Source organism: Salvelinus alpinus, chromosome 23 (assembly GCF_045679555.1).
Source record: "Salvelinus alpinus chromosome 23, SLU_Salpinus.1, whole genome shotgun sequence".
NCBI lineage: Eukaryota > Metazoa > Chordata > Actinopteri > Salmoniformes > Salmonidae > Salvelinus > Salvelinus alpinus.
The window spans coordinates 28,837,762-28,849,668 of record NC_092108.1 but is presented as its reverse complement, the minus strand read 5'-3'; the positions used below and the strand labels follow the sequence as shown (position 1 = coordinate 28,849,668).

Here is an 11,907-nt window from a genome sequence, read left to right as displayed (position 1 = left end):
GTAGCTTTGATCAGATCAGATGATATAGGTGGTTCATGGCCACCAGAGGCTCCAGTTGCTCCATGGTTTGATTGAGAAGAAGCAGGCACAGACATATTTCTGACAGTGCCCAATTCTGAGTGGACAGAAGTTGAGATGCATATAGTGATATTGAATTCTAAACAATGCTTAATCTGAAACGTATTTGGCAAAATAAGCCTAATGTAGGCTATTATATTAAAGACTTACAACGTTTGTTGCACTTTCTGAATTAGTCTAATCGTTTTCAGTCGGCTATGGCATTTATGGGTTTACAACCATAAAGGCACTTCTTTCATATGATTACTAATTTCACTGTTGCTGAACCATGTCCATTTTAGAAAACGAAATGTGAGAATGTAGGCTATTTGTTCAGGTTGACATGCAGGCTACATGTTTCAGTGTATAAAAACATAATTTATTGAGGCAACACTATGTTCATCCAAGAAAATATAACAGTCAGTTCACATTTGCACATAACGATCATCAACAGTTTTTTTCTCAAATGTTTAGAAATCAATTCTTCACAGATTGTTCACACTATCCTAGACGACTAAATTCGACTGGTTCATGATAGGAGGAAAACATAAGAGAATAAATAAGAATATACATGTATGGCTCCAGTGCCCAAAAGCATTTCCATCTTTAAGAGCATTCATTTGTGTCTTTGAAATGGACAAATAAAAACGACTAAAGTCTCAGCTTTGGGACATTCCAAGAGGATGGAAGGAGTTTCTGTCCAGCAGCAATGTCCCTATGTGGTATAGAATGTCTGAGTACCAGTGTATTCCATCTCTCTGACGTATTTCCTCGCGCTTTTTGACTAGATCTGTGAAGGACATCAACGCGTGCCCCAACCGGACTGGCGCAAAGGCCCAGTGCGCCCATTTGTGGTCCTCGATTACCGCGTAACAGCTCGCCAAAACATGGTCAACTATGATGGTTCCTTGTGAGGTTACTGGGGCATAAGATCCCTCGTATTCTTCCACGTAAATCCTTTCCACAGTAACTGCCTTCAGGTGGTCTACAGCCTCGTGCACAACAAACACCTGTTGCCCAGGTTTTACATTACTGGCAAACACTGCAGTCATATCGTCATCCGTAACGTTACTGGTGATGAAGACCAGGTGAGCCGGGGTCAGTCTTAACTTTCGGTTGGGCTTCTCTGTTTCAAAAACATAAAATTCTCGTCTTGACACTGGATCTTGGTCCAAGAACATGAGGAAATCGCTGGACACAATATTTCCTTCTATGTCTGCTGCTAACACCTTGTCGCCCACCTCCAGTTCTTTTACCAGCTTGCTTCGACCATCCTCGAGGAGAACTGAGGCGGATCCAGGGAAGCAGCCACCCGACTTTGCAGCAACTGAATTTTCTGGAGAAGAGCAGACAATAAAGAGTCAATAAATAAATTCTTTGGACCAAGTAACTATTGCCATACATTTCTAAATGTAAACTGAATGACCTGGACACATATAGGGCTTACTGCTCTAACAAATGGGGTAGGACAGTTGACATTGCAACATGGGTCACAAGTATTGTCTTATAACTGTGTAATAACAAGGGACTGCACTAGGCCTATCGAACAAACCCTAACAAATAAATAGTTTTCTTGACATAGCAACGTGCGTAATAAACAGTGCATGAACGGTTGAGGAAGTCATTTATACTATTTTTTTTACATTAGAAATTTACATCAAAATATTATATTATTATTATTACTATTAATTGTTCGTTCGTTGTGTTTACCTGCTTTCACAGAGCAATGAATATGGGCTTTGGATTCATAATTGACCCAGTCGAATCCTGCCTCCACCGCGAGCCGGGATAACATTCCATATTTGCTCTTATCTCTGTCAGAGGTGGTAATATCCACAGCCCTTCCTTCATAGTGTAAAGATTCTTCGAAATGGTGTCCATCCTCGTCCCAGCCTTCTGTCACGCGCAGCTTCACTCCCGGCCACTGATTCATGACTGAAATAGCCAAAGAGTTCAGTTTGTCCTTACATCTCTGAAAAGCATAAATAGATCATTGAGATGTCAGGAAACACAAAGGGTTAAATTGGAGGGTTACACACACACACACACACACACACACACACACACACACACACACACACACACACACACAATATATATATGTAAATAGCATGCAACTAAAGACAGAGCTTTATTGATTGTATATAGACGCATCTGTTCCAATATATGTTTTTATTAATGTACATTTTTCGATTTGAAAAGAAACGAATAAACATTTTAGAAATGTTATAGATGGTTATGGATTATCGAGTGACGCTGCGAATCTAAATTAATTAATTATCCCTAGTCTAGCTCTCTCTCTCTCTATCTCTCTCTCTCACTCTCTGCGCTTGTGTGTGTGAAAGAGAGAGATAGAGAGGGATGGGAGGAGGGGGGGGGGGGGGGGGAGTAGTCCATAATACAAGTTTATCATAGCCTAACATTAACTGTCTAGAACCAGCCCCTTTAATAAGTGGTAGCAGTCGTGCGCATGGCATCCATAACGACGTGTCTTAATTTTCATGCTCCGGTAAGCCCAACTGGAGACATAGGGCAGAACTGTCCATAGACAAAAAGAGTCCGATATGGTGCACAGTTTGTTTGAAATTGTTTAAAATCTATATTATACATAGGTATGCATAGTAACCATAAAGGTACATCATAAATATTGAACAACTGTCACTTCAAATTGAGCGTCATTCATTGTTCTCGTGCCAAATGATAATTCACCCACAATATACATCTTCATGCGCTTTCTCACTATAGCCTACCTGTGTCATAAGTCTGTCAGCATTAGTGTTTTCCTCATCTTTGAAAATAATGTCAGGATTGTAGTTTGGTGTCAGGTCTTTAAATCTTTCAGAGTTCCTTGTGATCTTCCCTTCGTATTTGCCACTGGCCCCAAGGGTCTTCTCCGCCACGTTGGGAATGAACTGCTTGTAAGCCAAAGGCTTCAGTTTTTTCGGATGTCTTTGTTTTCCATATCCCTTGCCTGGACCACAGGCCAACCCAGCGGATGCTAGAAACAGGCAGATGAAGCCCACGAGCGCAATTCTTATCAGTATAAGCATCACGTCCATTGGATTAATTGTATTGAGGTCCCTGTTGTGTAGGCTGGCTATATCCTCTCACTTATCTCGCAGTCTCTCACACTCTACCCTGTATCAGTGTCCTCGTTTTTCTCTCTCTACTCTAGGAGGCTATCAAACGACCGCTACCAAAGCAGGTGCCGTAATGACAGTTTGATGTCGCTGCCCTCAGAGCACATTGGAGCTGTGTTACTGCTGCTGCTTCAGAAAACCAGTCCAGACGCATATGAATGGGTTTGCTCCATTCTGTTCTATACTAGTGCTCTATATTAATGATAGCTCATCAATGTATATCAAATAAAGAACGTGATTGGCTCCACTTGACAAACCGTTTTTCTCCATGCTATTCAAATAGAAGGTTTGACAGTGTCAATAGGCCACTTATTAACAGTAATTCCTGAAACGTTTACTTACTTTCTTTTTGAGAAATGTATATTTCATATGTGTCTGTATTTTCTTGTAATCATAAGAAGTGGCATGCAGGCTAGTCAAAGAAAACATTTGTTTTAGTGCTGGTCTGGAATAAATGTCTGCATACACTTTAGCTCTGCAGGACCAAGGTTGATGACCATACCATCTAAAACACATGAACTGTAGACATAATGGTATAATGGTCTGGATAGAAATGTCTATGCAGGTTAGTTGCACCAAGATGGTATGCAAGTCACAATACATTAAGCTAAGGAGGGTGTGAAGTGAGGGAGACAGTAAGAAGATGCGTCCCAAATGGCACCCTATTCCCTATATAGTACACTACTTTTGACCACAGAGTCCTGGTCAAAAGTAGTGCATTATATAGGGAATATGGTGGCATTTGGGACATAGACCGAATGTTCCTCAATGGGGATTAACATGTAGGAGAGTTTATTTCTATCTCCTATTCTCTCGTAAGTACGTTTTCTTCACTGCTGTTGGACTACTGTGCCTATCACCACCAGTTTTCACATGGCAAGCATCTGTAGTCTAGGGCCAGCTGAACGTTATGGGTCAGCAACTGCCCTTCCACCAATGATATCTGCTAATTGCAGTGTGACAGTAGAATAAGTGAATGGGATTTCTATGATCATCTCTATGTGGTTGACATTTCAGAAGTGTTCTTGCACCCAAATTGAAGTGTGTAAAATAATAAGCCCCACATAATTTTCTCATCAGTAGTGGATTTGTTGAACAGTGTAGTTTTTGCCCCTTGTCCCATTGCTGTCATTTGCTTGGTCGTGGTTTGCATTGGTTGCAGAAAAATGGCATGAAAGTGAGCAAAAACTCACCCACTTGTCACATTACAGAGCAAGACCCTCACAGGAACTGCACTCAATATAAAGAAATGTGTTCATGAGTAGTACAAAATGTGGTTTAGCAGTGCAAATCAGAAAATGGCTACAAGGTGAATACAGTTGGCTGCATGTTAAGGCCATAGAGTAGTACAGGCAGGCCTACATACTTCTATTAATAAAAAAAACAATCCAATAGCAGCAAGGCATTGCATTACCGAAACACACAATATACGGTATAACACACTGTAATATCTCAGTATTTCTCAATTACATAGTGTTTATGTTTTTTATTCAAGTGGCAAGGACATAATTTGAGGCAATTAAGAGTCAGAACTCAGGAATGAATTGTTAAAATGTTTGGATTAGAATTAACATTGAGATCCTAATCCTGATCCTCAAACTATGTTAAGAGTCTTAGAAGGACTCAAAATACTCAAACCGTAATATTTTCAAATGGGGACACTCTTTGGTATACTGGTGGTGGTACATAAAAACACATGGGATGAAGGTCAAATAAAATAAATGTAAGAATTGAGTGCAAGGATCTCAAGTATTCTAGGTTGGATTCTGCCTATGGAATCAATAGAATGGTTGGACCATTGCAACCATGACATCCTACAGACACATACAGTTCCTTGGTCATTCAAACTCAAGTCTACCTTATAAAAGTCTTTTAGCATGAGGAAAGTCATACTACATTCTTGTCGCCACTGTTGGCACTAAAAAAACAGATGAAATCAATCTCGATTAAAGATTAAAGAGGACAGCCTCAATTTGTCGGAGCATGGACTCTACACGGTGTCGAAAGCATTCCACAGGGATACTGGCCCATGTTGACTCCAATGATTCCCATGGTCATGTCAAATTGGCTGGATGTCCTTTGGGTGGTGGACCATTCTTGATACACACAGGAAACTATTGAGGGGGAAAACCCCTACAGCGTTGCAGTTCTTGACACAAACTATCATATCCTGGTCAAAGGCACTTCAATCTTTTGTCTTGCCCATTCATCCTCCAAAGGGCACACATACACAATCTTTGTCTCAAATGTCTCAAGACTTTAAAATACTTCTTTAACCCATCTCCTCCCCTTAATCTAAACTGATTGAAGTGGATTTAACAAGTGACATCAATAAGGGATCATAGCTTTCACCTGGATTCACCTGGTCAGTTTATGTCATGGAGAGAGCAGGTGTTCATAATGTTTTGTACACTCAGTGTATAATCCCTTATGTACATTGCTCTAAAGACTGGATTGCATTTAAATGTAACCATGGGCCCAAAAATTGAAATATGAAAGACTGGGATTGTCATACTGTAGGTCTACTACAGTAGGTTGGTCTGTATCGTAGTTGGTTTGTTGGCAGAAGAGACATACAAGATCCAATTAGATGTGGGTTCTCCAAAGCTGCTCCAACTGGGTGAAAATACAATTTAGGAACAGACTACAACCCAAATGGAACTAATACAGATGTCGGATTTTAAATTGAGCCAGTTTGATACAGCAGGAAAATAATCCTGAAAATAAATGTGAATTATGATGTGGATAATAATTCATGGACATTTTGTAGGGTTGATACATTTTTCATAAGGGAAAATCAAGTCTGAAATATCAATGTGAAAAGTACAACATCAGAATGCTTTTTAAACCTCAAATAAGTTACTGCATTGCAAGAAAGTTCTCCTGCAACAGGGTGATCCAATTAAGATTCTACATCTTTATATAATCGTCCAGTCCTTTAAACAGCATCAACGCGGAATATGCAGCGCTCCTTTCCATTGCTACTGGCCACATGTCTCCATCATGGACCAGGATGAAAATTAACACATCCATTTTAACAGAATGAGTGTACACCATGCAACACCACCAACAGAACAATGATGTTTGACAGCCACAGCAAACTGTGAAATTACAAAAGTATCCTTAAAATATCCTGGCAATTTATCAGTAATCAACCGATCATGTTTTGAAACTACTTCATCCTTTCTTTTAGTTAAGTGTAGAATTCCACAGTGTCTGTAACCCTTATTAACAGGTCAAAAATGTTAAGCTGTTTCCATGTTGTTTTTTCCTTCCTTCGCCATAATCCTGTATCCAAATGAAAGTGCAAGTGCTTGAATATGCTCAATAACCAAAATACATTCTTCTGCATTGGTAGATTGACACTAGCATCTCCAGCTTCGAACATCTAATTAACAATTTCTCCATATCTAGTTGACTAATATCTCTAATTTTCACTTAAGTGCTAAATTGCCCACTGGGAGACAGAAAGGTTAAGCTGCTGCAAACATGTAGAGTCTTTTTGTTAGGCAATAAAAAAGGCTTAGAGACCATTTGTGTCACCAGGAAATCCGAGTCGTTCTTTTCAATTAGCAGAAAAACATGTGAGTGAATGGTCTTCCTGAGGTCAGTCTACATCTGTCCTGGGGGTGAGTCCAAAATGGCACCTTATTCCCCAGCAGTGCACTATAAAGGGAATAGGGTGCCATTTGGGATGTAACCCGGGTCACATGTGATGTTTGTGGTGGCCCTTGGTGGAAAAACATCCTTCTCTTGTCCACTATTTTACAATCTCATTACTTAGCAGAATAATAAGAATTGTTCCAAATTAATGGTAACCTCTTTGAGTGACACAGCATTGTGCTTTTACAGGTGGGTCATTTGAACATTTCTTTGTACGGTAGTATTTGTAAAGAAATCCTTCTCACTCAGATCTCAACCCACTGGGCACAGATTCAACGTCTATTCTACGTTGGTTCAACTTAAATTCATTGAAATGACGTGGAAACAATGTTAACTCAACCAGTGTGTGCCCAGTGGGAATGGTTCTTAGTTGTTCTGGATGCATATCAAATGCTTCGATACCCTTTCTGGCTGTTCCTTTCTCATTTCATCCTCATGTTGTCCTTTTCCGAGCAAATTAATGTTCAGAACCATTCATCCAAGCCAACTGCAATTAAGAAAGGAGACATTGAAGTTCTATTTTCATCAATCAGAACTTGGGTCTGTGGTTAGATCGAACAGTCTATTGCTATAGCAACCACTCTTTGCCATGGAGGAAAGTGGCAGGCAATTCCGCAAGGTGAAGGAAAAGACCATTGTGAGGTGGGTAGGATAGACAGAATCAATAAGGCAAAGGATAATGAAGATTAACTGTGACTTCAGCCTTCCTCTGAGAGATGTCTCCACCTGAACCACAGATAAGGCAAATAGAAAGTGTATGTTCAGTTGGCCTTTAGTCTAGGTCAGTGGTTCCCAACCGGGGTACTAGGACACCTAGGGGTACTTGGCCTATTCATAAGGGGTACTTGAGAAGACTCATGAGACAATAGACCTACTGGTAAAATGCACATGATGGGGTACTTCAAGGGTGCTCCGGGAAGAGCAAAATTCAGTTGGTGGTACAGTAACCGAAAAGGTTGGGAACTACTGATCTAGGTGATATGTGAAAATTATGCCAAAGAGCCTATAAAAACAACTAATCCCTTTGAAAACGGCCTATGTGACATCGATAAGAGTCAGAAACACTTATTTTAATGTCAAAATTGACACAAAGTAGTGTCTTTGTTTGTTGACACAAAGTGTAATGTCAAAGTGGAACAAAAATATAAATATTTAAAAAAGGAAAATAAAACACTAATATATCTTGATTAGATAAGTATTCAACTCCCCGAGTCAATACATGTTAGAATCATCTTTGGCACCGAGTCTCCAAGAGCTTTGCACACCGGTATTGTACAATTTTTGGCCATTATTCTTACAAAAATATTCAAGCTCTGTCAAGTTGGTTATTGATCATTGCTAGACAGCCATTTTCAAGTCATGCCATAGATTTTCAAGCCGATATAAGTCAAAACTGTAACTAGGGCACTTAGGAACATTCATTGTCGTCTTGGTAAGCCACTCCCGTTTATATTTTACCATGTATTTTAAGTAATTGTCATGCTGAAAGGTGAATTTGTCTCCCAGTGTCTGTTGGAAAGCAGACTGAACCAAGTTTTCATCTAGGATTTTGCCTGTGCTTAGCTTTATTCCTTTTTATCCTAAAAAACTCCCTGGTCCTTGCCGATAACAAGAATACCCATAACGTGATGCAGCCACCACCATGCTTGAAAATATGAAGAGTGGTACTCAGTGATGTGTTGTGTTGGATTTGCCCCAAACAAAATGCCTTGTATTCAGGACGAAAAGTTCATTTCTTTGTCACATTTTTTCAGTTTTATTTTATTGGCTTATTGCAAACAGGATGCACGTTTTGGAATATTTTTGTTCTGTACAGGCTTCCGTATTTTCACTCGGTAATTTAGGTTAGTATTGTGGAGTAACTAAAATGTTGTTGATCCATCCTCAGTTATCTCCTATCACAGCCATTAAACTCTGTAATGGTTTTAAAATCACCATTGGCCTAATGGTGGAATCCCTGCATGGTTTTCTTTCTCTTCGGGCAAAGTGAGTTAGGAAGAAAAGGGCGCCTGTATCTTTGTGGTGACTGGGTGTATTGATACACCATCCAAAGTGTAATTAATAACTACACCATGCTCAAAGGGATATTCAATGTCTGCTTTTTTCTACCAAGATGCCTTTCTTTGCCAACCATTGGAAAACCTCCCTGGTCTTTGTGGTTGAAGCTGTGCTTGAAATTCACTGCTGACTAAGGGACCTTACAGATAATTGTATGTGTGGGGTACAGAGATGAGGTAGTCATTTAAAAATCATGTTAAACACTATTATTGCACACATAGTGAGTCCATGCAATTTATTATGTGACTTGTTCAGCACATTTTTACTCCTGAACTTATTTAGGTTTGCCGTAACAAAAGGGCTGAATACTAATTGCTTTTCATTTTTTATTAATTTGTAAACATTTCTAAAAACATAATTCCACTTTGACATTATAGGGTATTGTGTGTAGATCAGTGACACAAAATCTAAATGTAATCAATTTTAAATTCAGGCTGTAACACAACAAAATGTGGAAAAAGTCAAGGGGTGTGAATACTTTCTGAAGTATTAGGATGCTGCCATGTAGGCTGTTTCATATGTAAGGCTCCTTGCAGAGCCTGTACTGTACAAGGCAGAATCCTGATTTATAAGCATCTGGCTGTTATTGGATCTGATCAGCCTGCCAGGAATAAAGCTCACGCCCTAGATCAGATATGCATCTGCCTATAAAGCACTTTGACAGCTAATCTGCCTACAAGGAGCCTTACCTATAAAACAGCCTACAAGGCAGCACCCTGACTTATCAGCAACTGAGGCTGAAATTGAATCTGATCAGCCTGTCAGTAATGGAGCTCACCCACTGTAAATTTAAATATTATCTACAAAACATGGTGTCCCTTATAACTATACACATTTCAGTTATGCAAGCTAACAAGACTACCAAGCTACCTAGCTAGCTCACAAGACTAGCCAAGTTAGCTGCGTTGTTCCTTGCATGTGATTGGCTGTGGTCTTGGGGGCAGCCTGGGAGACAAGGTTGCCTCTCGGGCTTCGTTCAGGGCTTATATGCCCAGGAGTACATTGCAATCAACGCAGCCACAGGGCTCCTTAATGAGGTGGTTATTGTGCAGCTGAACAAATTAATGAAATGTGTGGTACTTTTGATTATCTCGTGATCTCGATAAAACAACTTTTATAATGTCGTGATCACAAGAAAATTATCTTTTGTTATGCAGTAATCATGAGATAAATAAGTTGTGATCTCAACATAACAAGGGAATTTATTTATTTATTCATATGTCCGTCTGGACTTCCGTACAAACCAACCCAGGGCCATAGAGAAACACGCCACAGCTGGTTGCATAGTGTAACGGTGTCATCGGCCTGAATATAATCCAATCTGGAGCCAGTCAGTCTACATCTGTAAAGCCTAGAATTAACTTCCAAATGAGATTACCTTATTTCTCGAGCTATGTTAATAATTGAGGGACGATGACAATCGTTGACCCTGTTTTTCTGTTCGACCAAGTGCACAGTTGGGTGCCAGACTGATCCCCTGATCATGAAGGGATGCCGGGAACTACCAGAAGGAGCAAAGGTGGGCAACATAACATGTCCAGAAATGTGATTGCAATGGTTTAGCGACCTCCAAAAATAATTTTGTTCACTGTTCACTTGCTATAAATAAAAGTGTGTCATGCGACACAAGTACAGTTGTGAAACCTCCTCTGTTTATGCCATTCTCCCTCGACTCCTATGAAAGGACATACCATCATAGGAGTCGAGGGAGACTGGCACCAGTTAGCCTTTTATGCTAACCCCGAGCTAGGCCCATATGCCAGCTAATTCTAGGGCTACAATACCTCTTTTGCCAATTGGCCTGGACCCTTTGTTGTCGATACGGAGAACCGTCGATCCATCACGACTGGTCTGCCAACGTTGTTGCACGATGTGGTCTCAACGGGCTTCTCCGTTGCGATGTCACCGAAGACCCATCTTCTTGCCCCGGCCTGCTACCTTTCTAGGCGCCGTGTCTCCCACTTGCCTAGCGTAATACTGACTACTGAACGGCTCCCTGACTCACCTATTGCTGTTCTTTGGACCCTATGATCACTCGGCTACACAGCTGATGCCCCCCGGACTGTTTCAATAACACGGCACCTCATTTTGTTTATCTGTCGTTCCCAGCCTCGAATTCAGGTCCTGTATGTACCTAACTGACACGCTCTGCCCATTCATCGCCATTTACCCGTTGTTGTCTTAGCTCTCCCGATCAACACCTGTGACCTATGACTCTCTCTAATGTCAATATGCCTTGTCTGCTGCTGTCTCGGCAAGTCCTTATTGTTTTATTTCACCTTGCCTTAGATAGCTCTTTTGTCCCACCACCGACACATGCGGAGACCTCACCTGGCTTAACTGGTCCCACCAGAGACGAAACCTCTCTCATTGTCACTCAATGCCTAGGTTTACCTCCACTGTACTCAAATCCTACCATACCCTTGTCTGTACATTATGCCCTGAATCTATTCTACCAATCCCAGAAATCTGCTCCTTTTTTTCTCTGTTCCCAACCCATTAGACGACCAGTTCTTATAGTCTTTAGCCGTACCGTTATCCAACTCCTCCTCTGTTTCTCTGGTGATGTAGAGGTTAACCCAGGCCCTGTAGACCCCAGTACCACACCTATTCCCCAGGCGCTATCATTTGTTGACTTCTGTAACCGTAAAAGCTTTGGTTTCATACATGTTAACATCAGAAGCCTCCTCCCTAAGTTAGTTTTATTCACTGCTTTAGCACACTCCGCCAACCCTGATGTCCTAGCCGTGTCTGAATCCTGGCTTAGGAAGGCCACCAACAATTCTGAAATTTCCATCCTACAACATTTTCCGCCAAGATAGAACTGCCAAAGGGGGAGGGGTCGCAATCTACTGCAGAGATAGTCTGCAGAGTTCTGTCATGCTATCCAGGTCTGTGCCCAAAAAGTTTGAGCTTCTACTTCTAAAAATCCACCTTTCCAGAAATAAGTCTCTCACTGTTGCCGCTTGCTATTGACCCCCCTCAGCCC

The 11,907-nt window shown here is 40.8% G+C and overlaps 1 protein-coding gene across 1 annotated transcript; it reads right to left on the bottom strand.

Moving 5' to 3' along the window:
* Positions 1-414: 414 nt before the first annotated feature.
* Positions 415-3,339, bottom strand: shhb (sonic hedgehog signaling molecule b). The gene is made up of 3 exons (XM_071361854.1): positions 2,808-3,339; positions 1,768-2,029; positions 415-1,393 (listed from the first exon to the last, which is right to left on the bottom strand). The coding sequence occupies exons 1-3, from the start codon at positions 3,114-3,116 to the stop codon at positions 717-719; spliced, it is 1,248 nt and encodes a 415-aa protein (XP_071217955.1). The 5' UTR covers positions 3,117-3,339; the 3' UTR covers positions 415-716.
* Positions 3,340-11,907: the final 8,568 nt, after the last annotated feature.

Excerpts from the sequence above, each read along its gene's own strand:
- shhb (XM_071361854.1), bottom strand. The coding sequence starts at position 3,116 with ATGGACGTGATGCTTATACTGATAAGAATTGCGCTCGTGGGCTTCATC. Across the intron at positions 2,030-2,807 it reads CTGACAGACTTATGACACAG|AGATGTAAGGACAAACTGAA; the intron begins GTAGGCTATAGT and ends TATGCTTTTCAG. Across the intron at positions 1,394-1,767 it reads TCATTGCTCTGTGAAAGCAG|AAAATTCAGTTGCTGCAAAG; the intron begins GTAAACACAACG and ends GCTCTTCTCCAG.